Source organism: Gigantopelta aegis, chromosome 9, assembly GCF_016097555.1.
Source record: "Gigantopelta aegis isolate Gae_Host chromosome 9, Gae_host_genome, whole genome shotgun sequence".
NCBI classification, from domain to species: Eukaryota; Metazoa; Mollusca; class Gastropoda; order Neomphalida; family Peltospiridae; genus Gigantopelta; species Gigantopelta aegis.
Genome location: NC_054707.1, coordinates 77,520,418 through 77,548,318, shown reverse-complemented (window position 1 = coordinate 77,548,318; position 27,901 = coordinate 77,520,418). Strand labels below are relative to the sequence as shown.

The window sequence follows — 27,901 nt, the reverse complement described above, 5'->3', positions numbered from 1 at the left end:
ACACATTCAGTCAGACCTTTGTCATGCGAGACTGAAAGGTGCAAGAAATCAATAAAGAACAAGTCAAGGCACACACAATGTCATACTTTTGACATGTTCTTTGTGTTTAGAGCATTGGCCTCGAGAATTAGATTCTTAATTGATTGTTCCTGCAGTTATATTTGCAGTTGAAAGAAAAACAACAGATTGCTCACACGTGCATTACATTTACCTGCATTTAAAATATGGCCACTGGTTGTTTCCTTTCATTACTGATCATAGAGCAAGACATTTAGTAGTAAAACCACTTGGCTAGTCTCAGTTCAAAACAAGTAATGAAACACTCTGTCCTTTATATGATTATCATCCCTACTGATATTCATCATCCAGTTTTCATCCATTTACCTCTCAGGCGAGACGTAGCCCATTGGTAAAGTGCTCACTTGATGCGAGGTCGGTTTGGGATCGATCCCCGTCGGTGGGCCCAAGTGACGACAACGGGATTCCTCCCTCAATATCTGTGTGATCCTTAACCATATGTCTGACGCCATATAACCGTAAATAAAATGTGTTGAGTGCGTCATTAAATAAAAACATTTCATTATTCATTCAGTCAAAAAATTTTCATTCGTTCAATTCTTTGAGAGCCTTGGTTGCCTTTGTGTCCATGTTTAATAACAATAGAATAATGGAAAATAATTGTTATATTGTATTATTATTATTCAATTCATACTCTATTTCTGTTTATATCACAGTTACATAAAATGTATGTAAAAGGCAGTATTTGTGCTTGGTGATACGTTACTTGTAGTGGTTGTTGTGGTTGATGGTGTGGTGGGTGAAGCATCGCAGTTGAAGCGTCCATCCAATGAATATCTTTGTTTCATAACTGTATAGGCCTCGATGAGTTTCTTGTCACAGTTCTGAACTCTTGGCTCCATGCAGTTCACATACTGTTCAAATGCTCTGAAATTATCAATTACATGCAGTTCACATACTGTTCAAACACTCTGAAATTATCAATTACATGTAGTTCACATACTGTTCAAATGCTCCGAATTTAACAAATATAAGCAACTCACATACTGTTAAAATACTCTGAAATTTATCAAATACATGCAGTTCACAGACTGTTCATGTTAACAATCTGAAATTATCAATTACATGCAGTTCACATATTGTTCAAATGCTCTGAAATTATCAAATGCACGCAGTTCACAAACGCTCTGAAATTATCAAATACACGCAGTTCACATACTGTTCAAATGCTCTGAAATTATCAATTGCATGCAGTTCACATAATGTTCAAACACTCTGAAATTATCAAATACACGCAGTTCACATACTGTTCAAACACTCTGAAATTATCAATTGCATGCAGTTCATATACTGTTCAAATGCTCTGAAATTATCAATTTATACATGCAATTCACATACTGTTCAAATGCTCTGAAATTATCAAATACACGCAGTTCACATACTGTTCAAACGCTCTGAAATTATCAATTTATACATGCAATTCGATTAGTTGTCAAATGCACTGAAATACGAAATACTGTCACATAATGTTAAATGTTCTGTAATATCAAATACATGCGGTTTACATACCGGTACTGTTCAAATTATTTGAAAGGTCAGATTTAAAGTTTGTTTTAGAGAACATTGATTACTTAGTTATGGGCTATTGGATATCAAACATTTGATAGTTTTAACATCTGCTCTTAACTGGAAACCTGCTATATTTGTTCATTAGCAGAAAGGGATCTTTAATATGTATTTTCTCCACAGACAGTTGTGGGGCAGTGGTTTTGAAATGCATCTATTAAATAACAGCAGTTCTACAATATGCTGTTTCAATGCTCTGAAATATAAAATATATGCAGTTCAAATACTGTTATCACATGCTGTTAAAACACTGAAATATCAAAGACATGCAGTTCACTCACTGAACATTCAAATGCTTTGAAATACATGATATTCACATACTTGTAAAGTTGAAATGTTCACACAAACACCAAACTGTTACATTGAGTTACATATATCACATCAGTTGAGACTGGACATTCTATTTTTGACGGTCAAAATAATCATGTCATAAGATTATAATTATGCATAGTTATCTTGTTAGAAAATGCACATGATATTTGTTTTGATTTTCTTTATAAACATGAAAAGTCCAAATTTGTTTTGGTTTTACCTGCATTGTTCATACATTGTAACGTGGCATTAAAATAAGCATAGTATGTGGTAACCCATGTACAGATTACCACAAACTACAGACAAGTGAAGCTATACATGAAGGTTGTGACACATCTATCATGTTTACAATTTCTGTTATTACCACTAGAAAACCTTCCATAGACCTACTGATTTTCATATCACAATTCTTATTGTACTGGGACCTAATTCACAAAGTTCTCTTAGACTCTGTTAGACAACAAAGCATCCTCTTTGCAAGTCTTTTAGTATTGCACTACGAGATTGCAAAGTTGCGAAAGGTTAGTGAATTAGGCTCCTGGTACTTGAACATGCATCTTATATTTGAATAACACACAACTGTTCAAACTTTAGGTGGTGTTACTATTGTTTGATAGGATTTTGTGGAGAACAAAGTACCATGTGGTTACATCCTGATAACCTGAATGATCGTTTTCAACTTATTTTTGATACCTGGTAACTTATAAACTTCAACATAACTTCCATGTAGCTTGAGTCCAGAGTCTAACTGTAGAATTTTACAGAGAGAGAGAGAGAGAGAGAGAGAGAGAGAGAGAGAGAGAGAGAGAGAGAGAGAGAGAGAGAGAGTGTGAGTGAGTGAGTGTGTCTGTGTGTGTGAGTACAATTGCAATCCATAATAAAAATATATTTTTAAAAATGCTAAGCACTCTAAAACTATCCATTTGCACCATCATCATCCGATTGGCATTTCATTTGACACGTGTCTCCTGTTAAAGAATGCTGTGATCAATTTGGATTGAACAGGCAGCTATCTGTCTATTCCCACAATGCACTAGGTTCACATGGTACGTACAGCTGCCAACAAACCAAAACTGCAAATGAACACAACATAAACAGTCTACTTTGTAGATACAACTTAAAACTATGCAGCTTTCTTGAGAGCGTGTCCTGTCAGAAATATTTGATTGTTCCTGGTTGTTCTGGTTTTTGGGTTTGTTTTTTAACCTGTTCAGATTACAAAGTTAACTAGGGTCATGTTATCAAGTTACTTTAATTATTTAACTCCTATTTTTTTTTACCAGATTGCCAACTAAAGAATTTTATAATGACATTGATGAGGAATCTTTATAAATTCTGATTATTTGGCTAGTGTCCAATTGGATTAACAGACCCTTTAGGCTGCAGTGTTTGCCAGAAGATCGGTTAAGACCAACCTTGAAAGAAACATTGTTTGGTATACATGTAATACAATCAGTTTGATACATTAAAAAAATAATTAAACTCCAAAACATGTAATTTAAAGTATTTAAAAAACAAAGTAAAAGCTTCAGCAAGCATATGATATCACAAGTAACCGTATACATGTATTAAACAATTATTCATATGTTACAAATAATACAACATTTATTTGATTGTCTTGCTATCTGCCAGTTCACTGTTAATCCCCTCCTGTCTGTCTGTTAGTCTGTCCACCCATCTGTGTCTTGTCTGTCCATCTATTTATCTATCTATATGTACAAACTATTTGAGCTGAGAGAGAAATTTTGTCAAATATTTTAAATAGTTTACCCAAACACCTGGTCAATTAAGTGACTGTCGAGTAAACCGCTGGTAAACAGCGACATCTTTCAGTGTTTTGAGAAGAACAAATCAACATTGATTCAGCAAAATTGTCGCGACAGTTCTTTATATGGCTGAAGCTTTTGTCTTTTGTTTCTTTTCGAAAAGAAGACAATTAACAAATTCCCAGCCGTCATTTCGAAGGGCAAATTACTTTAATTTGTATGTTGAATGCTTGTGCAAACTGCATATGTATACACATATAAAAGATAAGACCTGTAGTAGCAGCATGTTTTTTCTTTCATTTTCTGGAACAAGTATCACATATATTATTAGATAGGTAGATAATTATTATTAAAGATTTGATTAAACAAAGTAATAGGATGTTTTAACATATTCCTTCTTAAAATGATTCATCCATTTCAAGTTCATGCTTCCTTTATGCTGGTAATTATGTACCAGGAAATTTTGCTTTATAAAATTTTGCATTACAAATCAAACTTTGATTCAAATTCTGTTGGTAAAAAAATTGAATGCATTGTAAGTAGGTGTCATTATAGTTTTAATTTATTCTAAGTATTAATTGTCATTAAACGAATGGTTCGGGGAATATAAAATTCTTATGTTAATTAGTCCCTCTCTTTATATTATTTTTTGACCAATGTTAAGTAGTATTGCAAAGAAAATATTTTGAATTGACTACTCTTACTGAACTTTAAAAAACAGAAGGAAAAATGTGTATTAATGGTTTTTAGAACTGTCAGAATTTAATTCTAAACTACCTTATTTTGGTCGGCCATTCTTGGTGTACTGAAATGTAAGCGCTTTACAAATAAAGCAGCAACTATGTTAAATGTCTTCCTATTTTTTTTCAAAAGAAAGTATTAGTTTGCTATATTAAGACAAAACATACCATGCAATTTTGTCAATTGGAAAAGCCAATCTGATATGAAAAAAGTACATAATATGTTGTTAAAAAATAACATACATAGCATGTTCATATCTCAGATGTTTACAATGGGTGAAAGGCTATGACACATATGTTTATTGTGTAAGTGCAAACAAATTAAAGCCAAGTATGCCAATATTGGCCCATCCATGTATTTGCAGCTATTTTGTGAATAAAATCAAACAAAAAACACCCCCAAACACATCGCTGGAAAAACATTGTGTATATGGAACAACATGTCATTGTATGTTTGCCTTCATGGCAACAGCACTGCAAATATTTGCTGCTAAGTCATTCCATTTTTCACAATCGATGGAGGTGTGTGCTTTTTTACAACTGCTAGAAAAAATGGCTGACACTTTCGTGCAGGCTACATTTTGTTGCACCAGCTTGTTGTGAAAGTGGTGCATTCTTATAAAGGATTTGTTCACTGTAAGCTTTGTCTAGTGGTTAGTCCTTAAAGTTAATACTCTTTCACAGTTGATGGCAGGAGGTTAGGTGGTGATGGTGGGCAGGAGACGATTTAAATTATAAATACCACCTATAAACCTACCATTGATTTCAAACTTTCATTAATACTTATTATCAATATGGTATTTGATCGTTTTACTTTACAGATTATCCAATAATGAAATGACATTGCACTTGACCTTTGATAATTAAAGTAACTTGCTGGGTTTTTGCAAATTTAGAAAAGAATGTAATTTTTAATGTCCCACCACCATGTGGCACTTGAGAGGGAGTACATATAACATGTAATGGCTACACATAATAGTTGGCGCATTAAGGCAGTTAAAACTTTGTTATATTGTTTAACTAGAGTCCATTGATGTATTAATCAACGTTTCGATGTCAACCATTTGGTAATTTCGACATACTGCCACTACATAGCTGCTACCACCAATAAAACAGCAATGGATCTTTCATATGTACTTTTCCCTATCTAGACAGAACAGTACATACCAATACCTTTGGTGTACCCATTTTTGGGGTACTGATTGGAACAGGAGCAAAAATTAGAGTCCATTAAGGGCTATTGAACCTTCAACCTATTGCACCTCGAGGAAGCAATCTACCATTGAGCTATATCATGCCCTTATCTTCTCCCTCTTAGCCAAAGGTCACTTAAATCCTTTGCCTTTTATTGCGGGTTTACCTTGAACTAAATTTGGCCTTGGCACAATCCTGAATGTGTCTATAGTCTGCCAAGATTGAAAACAGCCACAGTCGATTAAATACATAATTTTGGGAACGTACATGTACATAGGTATATATGGGGTACATATATAGAGGATAATAAATGAGTTACCAGTTATTATCAAATTTATGTCTTGATTGAAATAATTTCACGAGGGACATAAATCTGATAATAATTGGTACCGAGTTTGTTATTCTATTTATTACCCCAGCTATTTGGGTTTTTTTTAAGCCTTTATTTTCGGCTACGCGTCCATGTATATAGAAACGACGTAAACTACTTTACCGTTCTGGGTATAGTATTAACTTTGTATTTCAATCATGGTTCACAAATAATTTACAAAACCAAAAATGCTATATTCTGTAAAAAAACAAAAAATCTATAATGAATTGCATTAAACTACTATTTTATTACAAGTTTAACACTGAAACCAGAAAGAGGTAAATGCAAACGCTTTAAACTACGTGACATCATTGTGTGTGCATTGCCAAATTGTGATGACGTCTTATTTAGTGCCGACAAGGTGATTGGTTTGTTGGTCAAATCGTCCAATAGCAGTGTACATTAAACCAATGCAAGAGATTATGATTTTTATTTTCCGCATTATGAGTACCTGCTGGGGTAATAAATACATATATATGTCTAAATTGAAGTTTTTTCCCCCATTTTTTTGTTTAATGCAAAGAAATACTTACTGGCAGATTTGATAATGTGTTGACTGGGCACTTTTCCCCGCTCTGTTGAGGTTTTCACGAGGCTTGCTGCATGCATAAAGAGCTTCAATGACGTTCTTGTCACTGCAGCTGTGGCTTACTGAAAAATATGTACAGAAAACATGAAAACTGTTCATACATATCACCTAATCTGTAAAATATGCTGACCATTTCTTTAAAGTGACACCCTTTTTTTTTTAATGCACATAGGTACGTAACAGTTATGGAGATGAGCTCCAGTCTTATTTTTAAAAAGTATTTCCCCATTTCATCATCCCAGTCTCTTGTTTCACTCTGTCGTAAATAGGGGCGGGACGTAGCCCAGTGGTACAGCGCTCGCTTGATGCGCGGTCAGTCTGGGATTGATCCCCGTCGGTGGGCCCATTGGGCTATTTCTCATTCCAGCCAGTACACCACGACTGGTATATCAAAAGCCGTGGTATGTGTTATCCTGTCTGTGGGATGGTGCATATAAAAGATCCCTTGCTGCTTATCGAAAAGAGTAGCCCATGAAGTGGTGACAGTGGGTTTCCTCTCTCAATATCTGCATGGTCCTTAACCATATGTCTGAAGCCATATAACCATAAATGAAATGTGTTGAGTGCGTTGTTAAATACAACATTTCAATCCAAATAGGGTAATTTATCAAAATAAGTGTATTCTTATGCAATTATAGTCTTATATTTTTAATTGTAAACATTACACTACAGTGTGTTATGACATCAATCATTTTCTTAGCAAATAAGATCATTTGAATTATGTCATGTAGCCAGACCTGTCAACCTTTAGTCAAGAGAAAGCAGGAGGTGTGTGTTGAAAAAGCAGGAGATTTTGTCAAAAACCAGGAGATTTCTTAAATTCACACAATTTAACCCAAAATTGCAAGATTTAAAAAAAACATTATTACAATAAATTATATGAATACTATATAATGTCATATATACTTCTTAACCTTAGATCTTGGCATTAAAAAAAAAAAAAGTTTAAATATTATTATGATTTAATACATATTTAAAAAAATAATAATATTTTATCCAAAAATGTTAAGAACATGAACAAGAAATAAAAAATTTAATTAGTACATTTACGGTATTACATTTACAGGCTTACAGGTTGCGTTACATTATCATTTGTGGTTAGTGTACCTAAGTACCAAAGACAAATTTATATAAATCTTATAAATTAATATTCAGTTTTTACTATAATGAGGAACGGTGGCGTGGTACTTATTTAAAATCATTATAATGATGCAATAAACATTGTATTTTTATTAATCATAAGTAAAACCTCATTACGGACATCGTATGAAATATACCGGAATTATACCCATTTCCGTGAGTAACTTTATGTCAATGTCAAACACAACATTTTTTAATTGTACAAAAATAATTTCTTGAAGAGTACCCTTATAACCAACATTTTACTGCACAAACATACAAAATTAACTGACACAGTTTATACAGCTAATTGGTCATTTCATTGTCTTGCTGTGACATGTGATTTTGACATGCATCGTGTGTATAGCTGTCAACTCTGGCACTTCAGATTTGTCATAGTTGCATTATGTAATCCAGTGGGAAGACATTTTACAATTCAGAGGTGTTATTAGAACTAAATTGGATAGTTGTTGTTGTTTTTATGCAACACTGAATGTCAATACACAGCCTGTTGAATTAGCGGCAACACGCTTCGTAGCCATTACGATGACAACAAACATTATAATAATACGTCATTTTATAAACGCCATGTGTTTTTTTAACAATATAAATAGGCTATCCCACAATTCTCACTTCGGCAAAGGTTAAACAGTCGGGACAATTCGGCCTGTTACATTCTCAGAAACCAAAAGCAGTCGACATTTTCCGAATGAGAAAAAAAAGGTAGAGTTACTTCCCTTATGTTATTTTGACAAAAGAGGATCGATTTTTTTTTTATGCTTACAAAAATGTCATTTAACAGGAGAAACTGTCTCCCGCACAGGTGAAAGGAGATTTGATCAAATACCGGGAGACTCCCGCGGAATCCGGGAGGGTTGACAGGTCTGCATGTAGCATGATGTAAGATTAGAAATCTCAAGATATTTGATTAAGTTTACCAGTTCACATTTCAAACAGCACCATTCTCTTGTGAGAACTAGTTATAATCTGTAATATGATGGTTAATGAAACAGATAACAGAGGATTTAGATTTTTAAAAATATAAAAAAATCAGTTAAAAATAACAATGGGTAATGAACAGAATAACCAACAAGCCACAGGTGCAAAAATGGAAAATTATTTAACTAGTCTGCTGGACCAGAACCAGCTGAAATTTACTAGCCTGCCAGAATGTCTACTAGTCCGCCAGGCTATAGAAGAATATATTATTAACAATATTCAGTTGAAATATATAGATATATTGACAAAACATTATTAACACCATGTGTCAAACGAAATCAAAAAGACCGATAGACTGTTGGGCTGGTAGTTGTATTTTTTTAAATCGTCCATAAGAATTTTTAATCTCGAGCGAGCAAGTACTTTCTGCAGCCCTACAAGCTATGATGAGTCATAAATTAACAATCCTTTGTGAAATGTTCTAAACCTATGACATTGTCTCAGGTTTATGACATTAATTCACAAAAGATAATCTCTACCTCTTCATAAGTGCTTGTTGTCTATACAAAAAAAAATCAAATCAAAACTAAGTAATGAAATATATTATTCTGTCTTCTTGCAAAACTAACTTGTTCTTTTACAATAGAAATGGTCTGTAAGACAAACTTTAATCATTGGTGTGGAATGAACTTATATTTGTTTTGATGACTTGTTCGAAAATTGCAGGTCAACTCTGAAAACATCATGGTGATGTTGGTGGTGTCCTTGCTGTTTTGGAATCACCTTGCCGACTTGTCTGATCCCTGTGTTTCATTTACAAAATGCTAGGCATCCAGCAGAGAATGTTCACGTTGCCTCAGGGTGCTGATAAATATTCTGTAATTTTGTTGAATCATTTTGTTACCTGTATAGCCTGACACACCATGGTAGCAGTAGGGGGTGGGGGTCAGAGATCATACACAAAAAGAAACAAGTTTGTTTTGTTTAACAACACCACTAGAGCACATTGATTTAACAATCATTGGCTATTGGATGTCAAATATTTGGTAATTTTTAAATATATAGTCTTAGAGAGGAAACACACTACATTTTTCCATTAGTAGCAAGGGATCTTTTATATGCACCAACCCATAGACAGGACAGCACGTACCACAGCCGTTGATATTATACCAGTCGTAGTGCATTGGCTGGAGCACAAAAAGAAAGCAAAGGAATAAATGACACTTCAGCACATTTTTAGCACTGGCAGTTTGATGTTTAACGTTATGGCTTTTAAAACACTTGGTCTAGTTAGTTGAAAAGGAAACCAGCTATTACCATATAGGCTACTCCTGCTAAAACAAGCAGCAAGGGATTTCTTATATACAGGATAATGCATATACCACAGCCTTTAATGGACCAGTCATAAGGCACAGTTTTAGCTGGGGAAACTCCAGTGGGTCCATCAATGGGGATTGATCCTTTAATCCATTATACCATAGATAATCATTCTACCATTATTGAGTTGGGGGTTTTTATTATTGATTTTAGCATTGATGGCACACGTAACAGTAAATCTTAACACATAAGTAAATAATAATTAAAATTCTGCTGTTTTCTTCATCTTTGTTTCAAGATACCGTATTTCTTCCATTAAGTGCTAGGTCTCTAATAAGTGCCAGGCCTCCAATAATCGACAAGTCAGACGGCCGAAAACTGATTACTCCCTGGCATAATTTAAAAAACACACAATTTTTTTTAATTAAAAATGACGGTTCTCTTTTTATCAGTTCCTGTCTCGAAAGGTCTCCAATAATGCCGGGTCTACAACCATTTTGAAATGAAAATATGTTAATGTTTAAAAAATTAAATTATTATTAGAAAGGTGAATCATGTATCATCAAATCCAGTTTTATCTAAGAATATTTATTATATTTGGAAGATGGTGGCCATCCAGTAATTGGTAGGTAATGCAAAATTAGGTAATGTGTTTTGTTTGTGGGTTTTTTGTTTAGTTTTTTTAGCCTCTTCTGTTTGAATGCAAACACAACACATCCCATAACACCTCCTTTTTTTCTCTTGATCATTATTTGATTGGTGAATAACCTTGCTGCATTAAGAAAATTGTTAAGACTGGTACTAGGTACAGAGTTCGCAGCTTGGTATTGGCTCCCACCCAGAGCAAGTTTTAATGACTCGGGCCACTACACCCTCTTCTCTCTTACTAACCACTAACAATGAACAACTAACCCACTGTCCTGGACAGACAGCCCAGATAGCTGAGGTGAACCCTGAACCTTAATTGGATATAAGCACGAAAATAAGAGGATAGTAAAGTGGCTTTCCTCTGATGACTACCAGTCAGAATTACCAAATGTTTGATATCCAATAGCCGATAATTAATTAATCAGTGTGCTCCAGTGATGTCATGTCGGTAAACAAAACAAACTTCTTCTTTTATTATATAATTGTTTGACTCCTTACACAGTAGATTCAAATGTGCTGGGGTATTAAACAAATATTCTGTTCCTTTCTTGTTTCATCATTAACTTTTTTTTATTCTTTTAAAAAATAATATTTTCATGGTGCATCCAATTAAGGTTTAAGCACACCTCAACTATCTGGACTGTTTGTCCTGGACATTGGTTAGTTGTTAGTCATTATTCAATTACTTAAAGGAATATTATTATGAAAAATAAGCATTCTTTATTTGAAAGATGCCTATCCAATATATACATTTAAAAATAGAAAAAGAGTGTTACCAGAATCGATAAAAAAAAAAAAATCCTACTTTATGGAAATGGCCATCTTTACAAAGGGATTGTCTCCCCATAGTCGGATGTGACATGACTGCCAGAATACTATTACTTGATCTGCAGTTGTTTACATGCATGTAGAGAATATATAGCCATACCGGGTAGTTGAAATATGTACTGAGGTGTCTTTAAACAAATATTCTTTTCCTTTCTCCTTGTGCAAATGAAAGGGTTTAATTAAATAATGACAATTTGAATGTGTTAATTAAGTTAAATCATGTAATTGGCAATAAACAAAGAATAAAATAAAATAATAATAATAATAATAAAAATTAAAATGAATAAAATAATAAGTATAAAATAATAGTAAAACAAATCAACATCAAGATTAATTTTTAAATTGCTTCTTATTAGCTTCTCTTCTACAATGTAGAAAATGGTAAAGCTGTATATAATAGATATATAATATTATGATTAAATAAACAAATATTGAAATCCAATTTTTTAAATAATGTTTTTAATAATTTCATATTTACCGTTTTATACAGTAATATAAAACAATTTTGTATGTGAACAATGCGACATGTCAAGTGTATTTTACTGAGTAGTAATTAAATTCTGTCTTGTTTTCTGCAACTTCATGCAAGTTTTTGTGTTCTACATTTTAATGTACATTGATAAATAATCTTAAGTTTCACTATGTGTTTGTTACCTACTGTATGGGGCACTACCTTTATCATCACTTGCTGTTAGTTCTCAAAATCAAAATCCTGTTTATTCACTAATTAATTGAAAATGTATTAGTTTTTACTGTCCAGACTAAATATGATATTTAAAGAATTTTACCTATTTGAAGGTCGAATTATTTTGCTTTATATTAAAATTTGTTTAAGATTTATGTGTGACTCTTGTTTGGTTTGTTTTTTTTGTAGAGGAAATATTTTGTAATGTCAGCTGTGTTGTTGATGTTACTTACGTTGAGCCATTAATCCAATAAGAAGCACACTGAAATATGTATATATATAAACAGGCTGTGTCCCAAAGGGAGAATCCTGTTTATTCACTAATTAATTTAAAATGGACTATTTATTACCGTTCTAGCTAAATATTATTTTTATAGAAGTTTACCCATTTGAAGAGCGGATTATTTAGTTTTATATTAAAACATTTGTCTTGTGATTCTTTTTATGGTAGTTTGTTTTTTCTGTAGAGGAAATATTCTGTGTTGTTGATGTTACTTACGTTGAGCCATTAATCCAATAAGAAGCACACTGAAATATGTATATACAAACAGGCTGTGTCCAGCAATCCACTGTTGATTCATCTTTTTCTCCTGTCAGATTTCACTATTGGCAGAATTTTATTATTTATGCAGGTTAAATCCCTCTTGTATCAAGCAGTCATCACCGTTTGGGACAGTTTCAATAAACACCTTTGAAGAAACTTACATATACACAGATGCAAAGCACTTCTGATAACTTGTGTATATGGCAATTAAAATTCAGAAACTTAAAAAACTACAAAATGTAATTAAGATTTCATGACTTTCCACACATGTAAACCACAACAGTTTCTTGAAAAGAAAATCTGTATTAGTTTCAGCAACAACGTAGTATGAAGTTTTTGTGTGTTTTTTTCTTCGTCTGTACGATGTGATCAGAAGTTACTGTTGGCCACTTTTTACGTCTGTCCTAGAGACCCTTCTCCAAGCACGCTCTGAAGTTCGGCTTGTTTGTTCATGCATTGAGAGCCTGGGACGCAGGCTTTTGCCGAACACAGAAATTCACAGGAAGTCACAGTCAACAGCGAATGAATTTGTGCTAGCTTAAAACATCGAGATGTTTTTGTTACAGTCCGCTGCTACTGGTTTCAAGATCTTAATTAAAAAGTCGAGTCCCAGTGATATTTGTTTATGCACTCCTGTCACCAAAGCCTAATATTTTTCTATTTGTTTTTAAATTCTCATCGTTTAATTTATATGGAAATATTTGACGCGAGCAAATGTTTTACTCCAGTTTTTTGGTATTGTCTTTGGCCTCCTAGGAAAATTAAGTACCAATATTTAATTGGTCAGCCATACTTATGTATATTGAATTTTGGTTGTATGCAATACATGGGAGCAAATGTTTTCATCTGTTTCTCCGTCATCCATTTATTGGTCTGTTTTTTTATGATAAATGTATAAAGCATTTTATTATTATTGATCTTCCAGTGATCATTCACTTGTAATTTCATACACTGCATGTATGTATATATATGTGCATACTAAAAGTGTAGTGGAATCGTACAGTATCTATTTGTGGAGTGGGCTGTAAACCAGTTGTAAAGAGCTTGTCTGATGCTTGGTCGGTCTAAACTCAAGGATTGATCTTCGGTGGGCCCATCCATTGGGCTATTTCTTATTCAAGCCACAGGTGGTGTAACAGTGGCTGTAGTATGTACTATCCTGTCTGTGGGATGCTGCTAACTGGAAAGAGTAGCCCATTGCATGGCGGTAGCTGGTTTCCTTTCTCAGTATCTGTGCAGTCCTTAACCATATGTCTGATGTCATATAACCATAATTTAAATGTGTTGAGTGTGTTGCTGAATAAAATGTCCTTCCTATGTGTGGATCATGGAGGTATAGAGAAGCAATTCAGTGCTAGAGAGCTTGCCTGATGTGCAAATGGTCACAGGATCGATTGCCCTCAATGGTCTTGTTTTTATTTTTCCTGACCCATCCACTGCCTCACAACTGGTGCATCAGAGACCATTGTATGTACTATCCTGCATATGGTAAAGTGAATATAAAAGATCCTTTTCTGTTCTCTTAGTAGAAAAAACCTATGTAGTGGCAGTGGGTTTGCCCACTCTTTGTCAATCATGTTTTGTAGACTAAATACAATGTAGTTCTTTAATAGCTTGCAACATAACTTAGTTTTAATTATTTTGAACCACATGTTTACATGTTTAGGTGGGTTATTTCGTCTTCCATGCAGTGAGTTGTATTTGCTGTGCCTTTATTATTGTTATTCAGTTTACCATTGTTATACCTCAAACAAATGCTCCCTCTTTGTGTTTAGCACATCCAACATGTTAAACACAAGTCTAAAAAATTTTTTTTAAAGAAACATATCACGCTGGTGTAAAAAATAACTCACACAAGCCTGAAAGTATCAATTTATTGATTTGGCAATTCTTATGAAGATTTAAAAATAACAAATGTAATAAAATTATATGTTTTTAAAAGTAGAGAGGAGTGTAAATATTTATTCTTCTATCATGTTTAGATGTATGAAATTATCCTTCTTCCCCGTCACGTTTTCAGACACCGGGCACTTCTCATTGTAACAGTGATAAAATAATTTTAGTTGCACTGTGGTGGGAAATGTTAAAAGATGCTTTATAGCCATGTTGTGAAAAATCAATGTATGCTAACTCCAGCGTGTATCAACAGCAAATTGTTGTTTCTCTGATTATCATCGTACACCTATTTAAATAGTTTTTCTTTGATACAGATCTTTATGTCATTGCTCACTTGACAGTGCTGTGAAGTATGAAACTACGTTCAGACCAGCAGCCAATGAAGGAATGTGTTAGCAAATGGATTATGATTGTTTAATCATATTCAGACTATCATTTGGACAATGGCCATTAGGTGTCAAATGTAATCCTTGGTGCAGTAGGCTATATTTTTTTGGTTAGTAGCAAAAACTAATATGTTTAATTTTACTGCTAAAGCACATTGATTAATTAATCCACAGCAATTGTGTGTCAGATATATGGTAATTCTAACATGAATTCAGAGGAAATCCACAAAATTTTCCCCATTTGTGGCAAGGGATCACTTTCCTGCAGACAGGGCAGCACATACAAGTCTTTTATATACCAGTCGTGTGACACTGGTCCAATCCTACGACCAATGGTACAGTATATGCTTCACATGGGAAAGTGCATAGTGTAAATATACATCTACTATTTTCTGTGTTATTAAAGAAATTATTGCAAAATTGTTTTAGCTTTGAGCTGGTATTCAGTATTAAATATGTAGAACAGGGCCCCTGCTTATAAAACTTGAGTCCAGTCTCAATCTCTAATCATGTCACACACATACAATTAATATGGCGTTGCCATGACGTTCACATCTCAGACTCTATTAGTCTCCAGTCTTAGACTAAACATTTTATAAGCACCAGGCACCATTTTATAAGCATACAAACTGTATGCGTGTGACATCATTTGAGATTGAGTCTGGACTCTAAATGTTCTATAAGCACAGGCCCAGAACCAGTACCTTAATGGTTTTCAGTGGGTGATTGGCATTTGTTGATAATTAAACAAACCAATGTTCTTTGATAGAAATGATATCTTCGTCTTTTATGTCTTTACAAAAACAATCGTACTATTGCACAGAGAAAGTACTGTGCTCAGTAGTCCCTCACAGTTTTTGCAGTACTTTGTTCTTCACAAAACATTCTAGATTTAGAGTATAAATGATCCCTTGTTATTTGGTAGGAGTAGCCTGTGTCTTAAATAACAATCTTTGACAGCAAATAACCAGTTTAAAACGTGCAGATTTAATTTAACAGTCATTTTATATAAGAATAATTTATCATTTCTTGTTAATTTATCAATGTAGAACGGTCACAAATTGTATAAAATCACATAGGGTAGCGGAGCAGTTGTTATATATAGACTGTTATATGTCAATAAATTCATTTAATATTTTTAATAATTTTTATAATTACAAACAACACAACTTATTTAGTTAAAAATACATATAAATCAGTTTCTAATGTCTTTTCCATGACCTGTTTTATTTAATGACGTCCATCTTGACGTAATGACATATTTCTTTTTAGGTTTATTGAAGGATAACATTATGGTTTTTTGTGACGTCATCCAATCAGAATAAAGTAAATCATATGATGGTGGGAAGTTTGTAATTATTTTCTAATCTGAATCAATCACACCTTAGATGGAGCTAAATTGCACTCATAATGAATATATTATTATGACAGTCAGTTACAAAAGACACATTTAACAACATCAACTTTAAGACTTGGTAATTGTGACACCTGACTTTGTGGCAGCATCAAGGTGCTTTTTCTCATGGTTAAGGTCATGTGCCATGGCTACATGATGTTTGACAGCTAATATCCCCTACAGATTTCTTGTTTGAAATTCTTTATTATAAACAGTAATGTATTGGTATTTGTCAAATGGAATGTTGACTTCTTCAGAAATAATCATTTGATCTGAACTTCATTTCCGTGCTTATATCTAATTAAGGTTCCTCAATTCATATATGATCAACAACACTTTCTATGTGTAGATTTTTTTAAACAACTTCTTGCAGTTTAAGTTAAACTGTGGTGTGCAAAACTACCAAAGGCAAACTGACATGTTTTTTTGGCAGAAACTGTGTTTATTACAGTTGAAATTCAACAACCAACATGTTCAACAACTGTGTTCTTGTTGAGCATAGCTGGGGGTTTTAAGTGGCACACAAGGATTTACCTTTGCATGCACTTCACTGTAATTATCATGTTACTATTGTTAGAATACATACTGTAACAAATAATATGACTGTAATTTTTTATAAAGTGTTACTATTTGGTGTCTGACTTATGATGAAAAAAAACTAATAATGGTTGACCACAAACATTTGGCACTACCTACCCTTAAGCCAAAGCACCGCCTCATTTTGCTGTTATCAAAGACTACATGCAATTTTTAAAATTATTTTACTAATAAAAATTAACAAATAACTACAACATACTGGGTTATTTAAATACAAATGTGCTACAAAGTACAGTCTGCTTGAAATATTTGTAACTTTTAAGCATTTCTATATTTTATATTATTGTATGTATTATTATTTGTTTTTAAATGAAGACCTGTTTCCTAAAAAAGACTACAAATACTTTACGTTCTTGAGTTTCTGTAAAAAATAAAGACAACCAAGAAAACACCAAATGTTTAGAAATTTATGCCAAAGCAAGAATCTTTTTTGAGTTGAAACCACAATTAATGCAAGTTTTAATTGATTTTGAAATGTACAACAGACTGCTTCTTCTCTTTTATTTTCTTCCTTTTTCTTTTTGTACTAAAGTACACCACTTATTAAACGCTGGACATGTGTGTTTGGTGTGTTGTTGTTTGTTTGGTTGTGGTGTTGTCAGTCTACTGAATCTTGCCATGGATGTCAACAGAAAAACAATTTATTGTGAAAGGGAGGAACCTTCAAGCAAGAATAATGGTTCATTAAATTTGGATTGTCACCAAGGCACTTCTAAGACGGAGTGGATTCGATGAGGGGAAAAATCTGCTGCGATTTTCATCCTGGGTTGTATTTTGGGGGAAACAAAAGTGCATTGATCTGACAGGCATCGCGGTTCACCTCTAACCAGGCATGAAAAGACTGGCTGCTGAGACGCGCTGATCACCTTTGATTTAAAGGATTTCACAAAGTTTTTGCTTGTTTATTGGTCAACATAGAAAGTGGCCAGCGCAAACAGAGTGTCCCTGGAGAGATTTGTTAATAAATATATGTCGCTTGCTCGCACCTGGATACTGCTTAGCCGTGCTACGAAATGAAATCCATTCTTGTCAGAAATTTGTTAATGTATTGCTGTGGACATTTTTAACAGTCTGCTCAGACCTCTCTTGGTGTTAAAATGTAATTTGGTGTTTGAGGATATGCTAAGTATCCATGAACAAAATTACTTTCAAAACTGACTGGAAAGGTACAACTACCAGCTCAGGTGGTTTTTTTAGTTGTTGTTTTTATATAGGTATTTTGCTATATATGCGAGTGATCTGATTAAATGTTTGCTTGCTTTTCGTATGGCTGGTATAAATATATGATTGCTAACAATTGTATATGAATGAATGAATGAATGAATGAATAGTGACATACCAGCATGGAAAATACATCGTCTATTGGGTGTCAAACTAAGGTACATGAAAATGCTAAAATTATCAATATCAAACATATATATATTATGAAGTAAGTCAAATGATTTTTATGACATTAAAAGTACATTTCTGAGTTTGCTGCAATTTTTAAGATGTTATCGACTAACAGAGACTTTTTAACGATTGTAATTACATAACAAATATATGTTTCTGAATAAAATATTAGTGGCTGTATTAAATGTGTTTCTGATCGTTCTAATATTTGAACTACGGGTAGGTTAAATTTTATTTTATTATCTAAAAAAAGTTTTTTTCATACATACAAAATTATTTTAAGACAAAATCCAGTTTGGGCTTTTTACAAATATTAAGACAACCAGAAACAGATTGAATTCTAAACAAGAAAATATATTTAATATGTAAGTTTAATTGTAGAAATATTTTATCAGTCAGAAATATGTTATAATGCAGCAAACTGAGGAATGTCCCTTTAACTCGATGTTTGTAGATGCTAAGTTAACATCTCAGTGTTAACATGTAAGGCCAGTAAGCACTTTTGCATGCAAAATTTCCATATACTATCTGGGTGAGAATATATTCTGTGAAAAATGCAATATCATGACTGCTAGTTTTAGGGAGTACTCTCCCTTGGTAACTATGTTGCAAACAATCGACAAACACATGAAGGTTGGCCACAAACATTTTCATTTGGCCACCCTAATGCCAGAGCTCTGCCTCATTTTACTGTTAAACAAATGGCAGGATACCACATGCACAGTTGTTATGAGTTACTACTTCAATGGGTTACAGAGATAAAAATACTTGTAGCCTGAGGTGTTCTTCTCTAATAACCGACTCCAACAAGTCAACTGTCTTATGTACTACCGTACATTTTCAGTTAAATACATTATAAAAGGACAGGAGTTTCCTGTTTAACTTGAGGTGGGACATAGCCCAGTGGTAAAACACTCGCCTCATGATGCACTGTTGGTCTAAAGTCCGAACCAAATTACAACTACAATAAATTGCTTTCCTACCTTTATTTTTCATTAGATTGTACCCACATTTTGTCCAGACAGAAATCTTGAAAAAACCCATTACAATGACAGACATACTAGATCATAACTATGTCACCTATATCGACTTTACTGAGATTGCATAGGGCAAAAAACATGTAATTTTGTACCGCCTGCCATTTTGTCTTTTTATGGAATACTCTCCAACAGGGGTGAAAGGATATGATTTAATCTAACAATGTCATAATGTATTATTATGATATAAAAAGCAAACATGATGACATCATTAAAAAAAATTTAAAGTTTGTTTTGTTTAAAGAGCACATTAATTTCATATTAATTACGTCATATACTTTGGAAGCTATCACCCCACTTGAAGACTTCCATAAAAAAGTAAAATGGCAGACAGCAGAAAACTGCATGTATTTTTCCCTATGCGATCTCAGTGAAGTTGATATTGGTGACATCATTACAGTCTCGTATGTGGAATCTGTGTCACTAATGTTTTCACAGTTTGTGTCTGGACAAAATTTGGGGGAAATGTAACAGTAATTAAAGGTAGGAGAGTAATTTATCGTAGTTAACAATTTGGTTCGGACTTCAGGATCGATCTTCATCTGTGGCCTATTGGGTAATTTCTCATTCTATCTGATGTGACAAAGGTTGTAGTGTGTACTATCCTGTCTGGGATGCTGCATATCCATTGTTGTTAAATAGCAACCTGGCAGGTGTGGGTTTCCTCTCATTATCTGTGTGATCCTAATCATATGCTCAACACCATAAAACTGTAACTAAATGTGTTGAGTGTGCATCGTTAAATAAAACATTTCTTCTTTCCTTCTGTTTAACTTCACCATATTAACCTATAGCTATTTGATGTATAGCAATAACATAAGTTATTTCAGCACTTGATCTGCTACTTGATCCATATAGGCTTCCTCTACCGGATGACAGCAAGGATCGGACAGGAAGTGAACCCAGTACCTACCAGCCTTGATTCTAATGACAGATCTTCTTTAAAATCAACACTAAAGCTAGTTTATACATGTACAGGGAAACCCCTCTAAACCAGACATTCACAATACCAAGTAAAATGTCCGATTTTAAGAGGTTTCCAGTTTAGAGAGGTTCTGTTCTGTACTGATTATTAAAAAGGGATTGTGAAAAATGTCCAATTTTGAAGGAATTCCGGTTACAGAGGGTCCGGTTTCGAAAGGTTTTACTGTATTTAGAATTTCCTCTCTAAAAGTTGATTGTTTGTTTTCAGAATGAGTTGTTCCTGCTGATCACAGACCAGGGTTTCCTGACAGAGTGCAGTGTGGTCTGGGAGACGCTGTCTAACGTGGAGGGAGACTGTCACTTCGTGGACACCAACTTCCGCACCTACACCAAGCCCGAACCATCTCCCGCCGCCATCGCCGCGGCCGAACTCCCACTGGGCAGCGACCAGCAGATCGACCAGGAGTAAGAATAGTGACATTTTGTAATAACTCTTAGTCATTTTGAATGAATTTATCAATGAATAACTGTCGGTAACAAAATTATTTTATTGTAAATTTGTGACTGTTACACATTGTTATATTCACAAAAAATTTAGAAACAATTCTTATAATTATAAAAACAAATTAAGTATTTATGTGCAATTTAAAATGCAAGTAAATCAATTTCTAGCATCCTTTCCATGACCCATTTTATGTAATTATGTAATTTTTAGCATTTTATCGAATGATGACATTCAGTTCTGTAGTGATGTTGGCCAATTATATGTGGTGATGTCGAACTATTATAATCAGTATTTGTGTGTGCTAGGTTTTTTTGTGGTCAACTCGAGTTATCTTAATTTTATAATGCATCTTTGTATACAGCTATGTTTGACAGGTCTTATTGTGGTACATTATTATTCATCTATATATCCATCCATACATCATTCTGTCCAAATGTTAACTTTTCTTGTCTGGGTCATATTTTCCATATTAATTCATGTAGGATCATCAAAGCTTGCATGCAAGTACAACTTGGGATGGTGCTGTGTCACATGCCATAACTAGGTCACTGCAACCTACTTTTCATGGTTCTAGATAATACATCTTCTGTTACTACTAGGTCACTCAGACCTATACATTACATTGTTCTAAATAACTGACCTTCTGTCAGATACATCACATAATTTGTCTGGATTCTGAACATCATAGGAAAGTCTTGTTCAGCCTTTGAAGAAGCAGGGACAGTTTACTTTTCAAGATGTTAACATTACACGCATAAACTGTTTCTCTCCAAATATTAATGTGTCGACGTTGTAACCATGCTACAAAACTGTTCCATTTCTAATAAAGAACAATAATTTCATTAATCAGAAAGCACAAACTGTTAATCCCTACCATAACACACATTTCACATGATTATAGTCTAGTCATACATGTAACACATTCATTAATGTGTGTGCTTCTGTATAAAACTTGTGACTGGCATATCATGTACCTTACCAGTACTCTCGTTTAATTGTAATTTTTATATTTTAAGTAGGCTAAATTTGTTATAAAAAAAGAAAGAAGGAACTTTAAAGTGAATGGTGGAGTGATATGCTAAGAAATTACAAATTGTTAACTACTGACAATTTAGTGTTTTTTAAAAATAAAATTATGTTTTTTTAAATTGATTTTTTTGTGGGTTTTTGTTTTAGCATTTAAAATAATTATCATCATAAACAATTCAAAATTCTTTATAAAATATTTTATATCATATGGGTTTTGATGTTATTTAGATTATACAAAGATATATTATTGTATTTTCATTAGTTCTCTTCCCACAATGCATCATCAGTTTTTTTCTTCATTAAAAAAAAAATAATCCTCCCAAAAATATTTAAAAAAAAAAAAAATTCTTCATTAAAAACCCCTCAACAAAAGAGAAACAATTTCAGTTTGTTCATATGAATAAATCAATTATCTTTGTGCAAGTTCTGTATGCAAGAGCCGTGAGTCCACACCAAATCTCGAACACAGGGTGTCCAAAGCTGACCTTTCATCTCAATAGCGTGTGCTGCTCATCATCGTCAGTTTGTCTGTCCTCGGATAAAACCAAAAGACTTTGATCCACCAACTTATCTGTCTGTCTACACATAACTGGAGGCTGGAAGCCAGATTGTCTCAAGTCTTTTAAACTCGGATACAAACCACCAAGGCTGAGCACGCTAGAATACCTGGAAATCTTCCATTGTTTACCATTGTGCCGTTCAATGCTTAGTGCTCACTGAAAATCGAACTGGTTATTTAAATGAGATAATATTTGCCCCGACTTTTGCACACATTTAGTGAGAATCATAGGCCTGTGCCAACAGAAAAAACCGTACACAAAAAACATTGACATCCTGTCCAGTTATTAACTGTTCGCCGACGGCAAACAGTTTGTGGGTGATCAGGTCTTGAGGCTATCGTTGCGAGGCTTTATTAATTGAAAAGATCCATGAGTCAGTGTTCATAATTAGGACGACAATCCATTCTCTTAATTTATAAAATATTTATATTTGTCATTGTCTTTGTGCAATTACAATGTACCAACCGGTATCTGTTTATAATATTGATATTGAACTATTCATTATATGTGATTATACCATTTATACTGAACTGCTATGAGCAGATGAGTATATGTGTAAATCTTAATAATTATGTATGTATACTATATATATGGTTGTTATGTAAACAAAAATATATGCACCAAAAAAAGAAAAAGAGGCAGTTTCCAGCAATTAAAAAAAAAAGTGACTGCTATTGAGCACCTGTCTGCAAGTTCTTTCAAATGACTAGGCTATTTTGGAAATGCTCTTAGGGAATAATTGGCACTGCTGGCTGTCCTGTCAAGGGATAAGAGCATATAAAAATACTGTGTTTATTATTTTCATGAATGGATTTATTGATCTACCTGTCCTTGTACTTGTGACATGTTGGACACCTAATAGCTGTTGATTAAATATTCCTTTCATTTAATCATTAATTTCAATTATTTGTACATGTATTGCCACAGAGATGAAAATCAGTCCAGATTTATTTTTCGAAGTTCTGCAATAACTGAAAAGTATTCCTACTCTTGTTCTTTAATGAAAAGCTCACAGCAACCCCCTGCTTTTCAAGACCATGCAAAATTTTAAGGATTTTTGTATGATCACTATAAATACTCTGTAAAATACCAGAATGTTGTTGTTTGTAACATTTCAGCTACCAGGTGGCACTGTCTCTACAACAGGAAGTTCAGCTGAGAGATGACCAGGCCAATACTTGGGGACCGGAACAAGAACAAGATGAGATGCAAATGGCAGAGTTAGTGTTTTCACGTGACTTTTCTTTTTAGAATACTACGATAATGTGGCACTTGCATATATCTCAAAAACAGAAAACAGGACAATTAAAGAAATTAAATGTATAAATAAATAAACAAGTGTTATAGGACAGGACATTTGGGCTGAGTTCAGCCAGACTGGTTTATATGGGCTTCACATTAAACCAAATGGTCAAGTCGGGAACAGAATAGTTCGCAAACGTTAGCGAAAGGTTTGCTGTATGAATTATTCAACCTTATTTTGATTGGCTGTTGGGAAATTTGCATGACCCCATTATAAGAAGGGGCAAGAGTAGTAAATTTGAGGCAGGCTAAATATTCCCTGTTAAAAGAGAAGATAGGTTTTCTTTCTTTTTTTTCCCAATTTTATAATTAATCTCTTGCAGGTTTGTTACACAAATTTATAGGTTTCATGTATGTCAGACAGTGACAACTTTGTGGTATGTCAAACATGCAGATAACTTGATAGCTTAATGTTCTTTCTGAATAAAAAGGTAAGAGTTTTGAAAAGATAACAAAATAATATTTCTGATAAAATATTTCAGATATTATATATTTTGTTGTTAAAAATAATTTTTTGGAAGTAACATTTTTGTTTGTGAATTTGAAAGTTAATTTTTTAATATTTTCTTGCCAGTCATGAGTTGGCGAGGAAACTCCAGGAGGAGGAGGACAGAAGAGCTGCAGCTGCTGCGGCCAACTCCAGCCAGCAGAGGTCCACCCAAGGTCATTCCCCGTCTGCACAAGGTCATGGTCATCCTTCATCACATTCCTCAAACAGTGCTCGACCGAGACACGACCGAGACCGGCGGGAACGAGAACGGGAGAAAGATGACAAGGTAGTGACAAGTCTTTACTTTAAGTGGTTAATTTTATTGTTAGTGGTTACTCGTTCCAGCCAGGGGCAGGACATAGCTTAGTGGTAAAGTGCTCGCTCGATGTACTGTCGGTTTGGGATCGATCCTACTAGAGTACATTGATTTAGGGACTGTAACAAAAGTATATTGAAGCCAGAGAGACTAAGTTACCTAGTCTGGGGGGGAGGGGGTTTACGATTTCAACATCTCCATTTAGTCTTTTTATCACTTTTGGCTTCATTTGCTTTGAACTTGAAAATCATCATACAAACACAACCCAAAAGGCTTCAAAACACTGGCCATGGTATTTATTGTCGACCTGCTGCCCATGCAAACCAGGATATCAAGGTGGCTAGGTATGTATTACAGTCAACTCTCGTTATAACGGCCATGTTGGTACCACACATGTCTTGCCGTTGTAACGATCGTAAAGAGTTAGCTCTCTTAGTATGACAAGTGGTTTGGCAATCATGTGTAACACTAATAAATAATAAAGTAATGAAACAAACAAAACAAAAAACAAACAAACAATTGTTGTTATACATCTTGAGCGTGTTTAGGATGATTTTCTTTAATAAGAGTCACTTCTCTTTTTTCACTTATCGAAATTTGCGTGTGGCGTCGTGTCGCGGGTGGGTGTGATATTTTCTCCCAATAAACCGCATTAAAACATTTCACGATATATTGTAACTTCTAATTAACAAAAAGAGACTTGACAGGAACAACTCAACTCTGCATCAAGATATTAACAACAATACAAGTTGTTTAAAAAATCTCTACCTTGCACATCAAGCGCTGGAATAGAGCCGAAAAACGGCAATTGCAACAGCAAAAAAGAAGAGAAAAGAAGCATAAATTATCTTAAATTGCTGGAAAATATGACTTGAGAAATAGGCCAACTTGGAGCTTATGTCATTGGCGTCTGATGAAAGATACCAATGGGCATATTGTCATTGGATGTATAGTTTAATAGTTAAAAAGCCTTTCAGAGTGCCTTGGTTGGCCTCATATCACTGTTTAAAAACATTGTTTCACTATGTGCATTCATGAATAAATACTGTTTGTATCTTTTATATTACTACTGTCTTCCTTTGGTCTTTTCCAAACCTTGTTCTGTAACTTCAATTTGGATGAAGCCAAAGTCAACTGCCCATTTAGTCTTTTTGAGGGGGGTGGGGGGTCAGAATCAAGACTAAGTGACTTAGTCTCTCTGGCTTCAATATACTTTTGTTACGGTCCCTTATTAATCATCGGCTATTAGATGTCAAACATTTGGTAATTTTAATATAGTTTTAGAGAGGAAACCCGCTACATATTTTCATTAGTAGCTAGGGATCTTTTATATGCACCATCTCACAGAGTACCACTTACAGAGCCTTTGATATATACCAGTCGTGGTGCATTGGCTGGAACGAAAAATAACCCAGATAGACCATGCATTAGGCGGGCACTTTACCAACGGGCTATGTCCCACCCGTTTGGGCTGTTAAAACTCACCCTAGTTGGGAGCTGGTACCAGAATGCAAACCTAATACATATCTACCAGCCTCAATTCATATATGAACAAGAACACTTTCTACAGTGTAGAAATTTGAAAACAACTTCTTGCTGAAATTCTTGGTTTTTATGTTGTCTTCTCCTTATGATGTTAATAGTGTATAACGAAAAGTTGAGAAATTCAGTTGTTGAGACAGACTGGTTTTACTCATCAGATTTTGTTCCACCAAATTTGGCTCCGTCAGAGATTTTATTGTATCAATAGGATCGGTATTGACAGTGTATATGCACTATCTAGAACAAGGTTTAATTTGGGGTTTTATATATATATTTGGATGAAATGCATTGTTTTCCAGCATATAATGCAGACTTGTCTAAACATGTTGGTGGCTGTTGTGATGTCTAGGATAGCTATTTTTAAACTGAAAAAATTTGTTTAAAAATACATTAATGGTTATATTTTCATTATCAGGCATGTCATGTGAACAGCACTGGTATTTAACATTCTGACTACTGGATTAATTTTTAACAAAAAACACATTGAGAGTGGACAAATATATAACTTTTACCCACATATTTTCACTTAAAAATTTAGTAAATACATAAAATAAAGTTTATAGGTATTTGAATTGTGGGTTTTTCTAATTTTTATATTTTATATCAGTTAATGTTGATTAAAATTGGGCAAAAATGTTGGAAAAGTTGCAGTTACATATGGGCATTTGTGGCCAGTTGTTCAGTATTTATATCCATTATTCCAAATAACTTGTTCTCCTGACCAGAACTACGATTCATATCCCAATATTTTGTGACTTTCTTTGTTGGTAAAATGAACAAATTTATTTGCGCAGTCATCCTGAAAATGACCACGGCGTTTTGCCATTTTTGTCAAGTGAAAATACGCGCCAAAAAACATTTTCAACTAAAAATTCCCAGGTATGAAAAACAAAAGCTGCCATACTCTCAATAAACCTATTTCCTGTTCTATTATTATTTCTGGTGAGTGCTGTGTGCAAAACGAAGAGAAATATGAATTGGGGAATGCACTGTATACAGTGTACAGTATGTCGACTGACATGACTTCGGGTGAGATATCTCGCCTGCAGTATCCAGAAGGTTAAAAAAAGAAAAGTACATTGATATATTTTCAAAATCAGCTATGCAAATTGTATTTGATGGTTTTAAAAACATATACTCTTTCGTTTCCAGTGCATCATCTTGTGACGGGAGTGTTTGAATCCACAGTGCTTTCACTCCTATTCCCCTGGATGATCAACTAAACACTGACGCAACGTTTTGTCTCCTCCTCTACAAGCGCCTCTGTGTTACGCTGAGGAACATCAATCCTGAGGCCTTCGTGCCAAGAACTGGGCACCATCGACTGCCTCATACACCAGTCACTGAACAAGGTGGTCAAATTGGTGCACATATTTATTTAAACTTTGTGTGTGGCATTATTCTTTATAACCCATGTCAAGAAATGTTTTTTAATAATACAGATCAATTAGGTGTACATGTGTGTATCTTCTTATTTAATTGTTTCACCATGCTGGAATGAGAAATAGCCCAATGGGTTCACAGACGGAGATCGATCCTAGACCAACCATGCATCAGGCGAATGCTTTACCATTGAGCTATTTCTCGCTCGATCCAGTGCACCACGACTGGCAAATCAAAGGCAGTGGTATGTGCTATCCTGTGTGGGATGGTGCATATAAAAGATCCCTTGCTGCTAATCGAAAAGAGTAGCCCATGAAGTGTAGTTCTTAACCATATGTCTGACGCCATATAACCGTAAATAAAATGTGTTGAGTGTCATTAAATGAAACATTTCCTTCCGTCCCTAAAGTTGGGGTAACTATCAAAAGATTTTGTTTAACATTAGAGCACA

At 34.1% G+C, this 27,901-nt stretch overlaps 1 protein-coding gene across 1 annotated transcript in view; it reads left to right on the top strand.

Annotated features, from left to right (window-relative positions):
• LOC121381061 (ubiquitin carboxyl-terminal hydrolase MINDY-2-like) overlaps positions 1-27,523 on the top strand; it is a 55,599-nt gene extending 28,076 nt beyond the window's left edge. The window contains exons 6-9 of the mRNA XM_041510147.1: positions 20,592-20,788; positions 23,536-23,637; positions 24,294-24,495; positions 27,220-27,523. Coding sequence (XP_041366081.1) covers positions 20,592-20,788; positions 23,536-23,637; positions 24,294-24,495; positions 27,220-27,234 — 516 coding nt within the window. The 3' untranslated portion in view covers positions 27,235-27,523. The remainder of the gene's footprint in view (positions 1-20,591; positions 20,789-23,535; positions 23,638-24,293; positions 24,496-27,219) is intronic.
• The last annotated feature ends 378 nt before the right edge of the window (positions 27,524-27,901 follow it).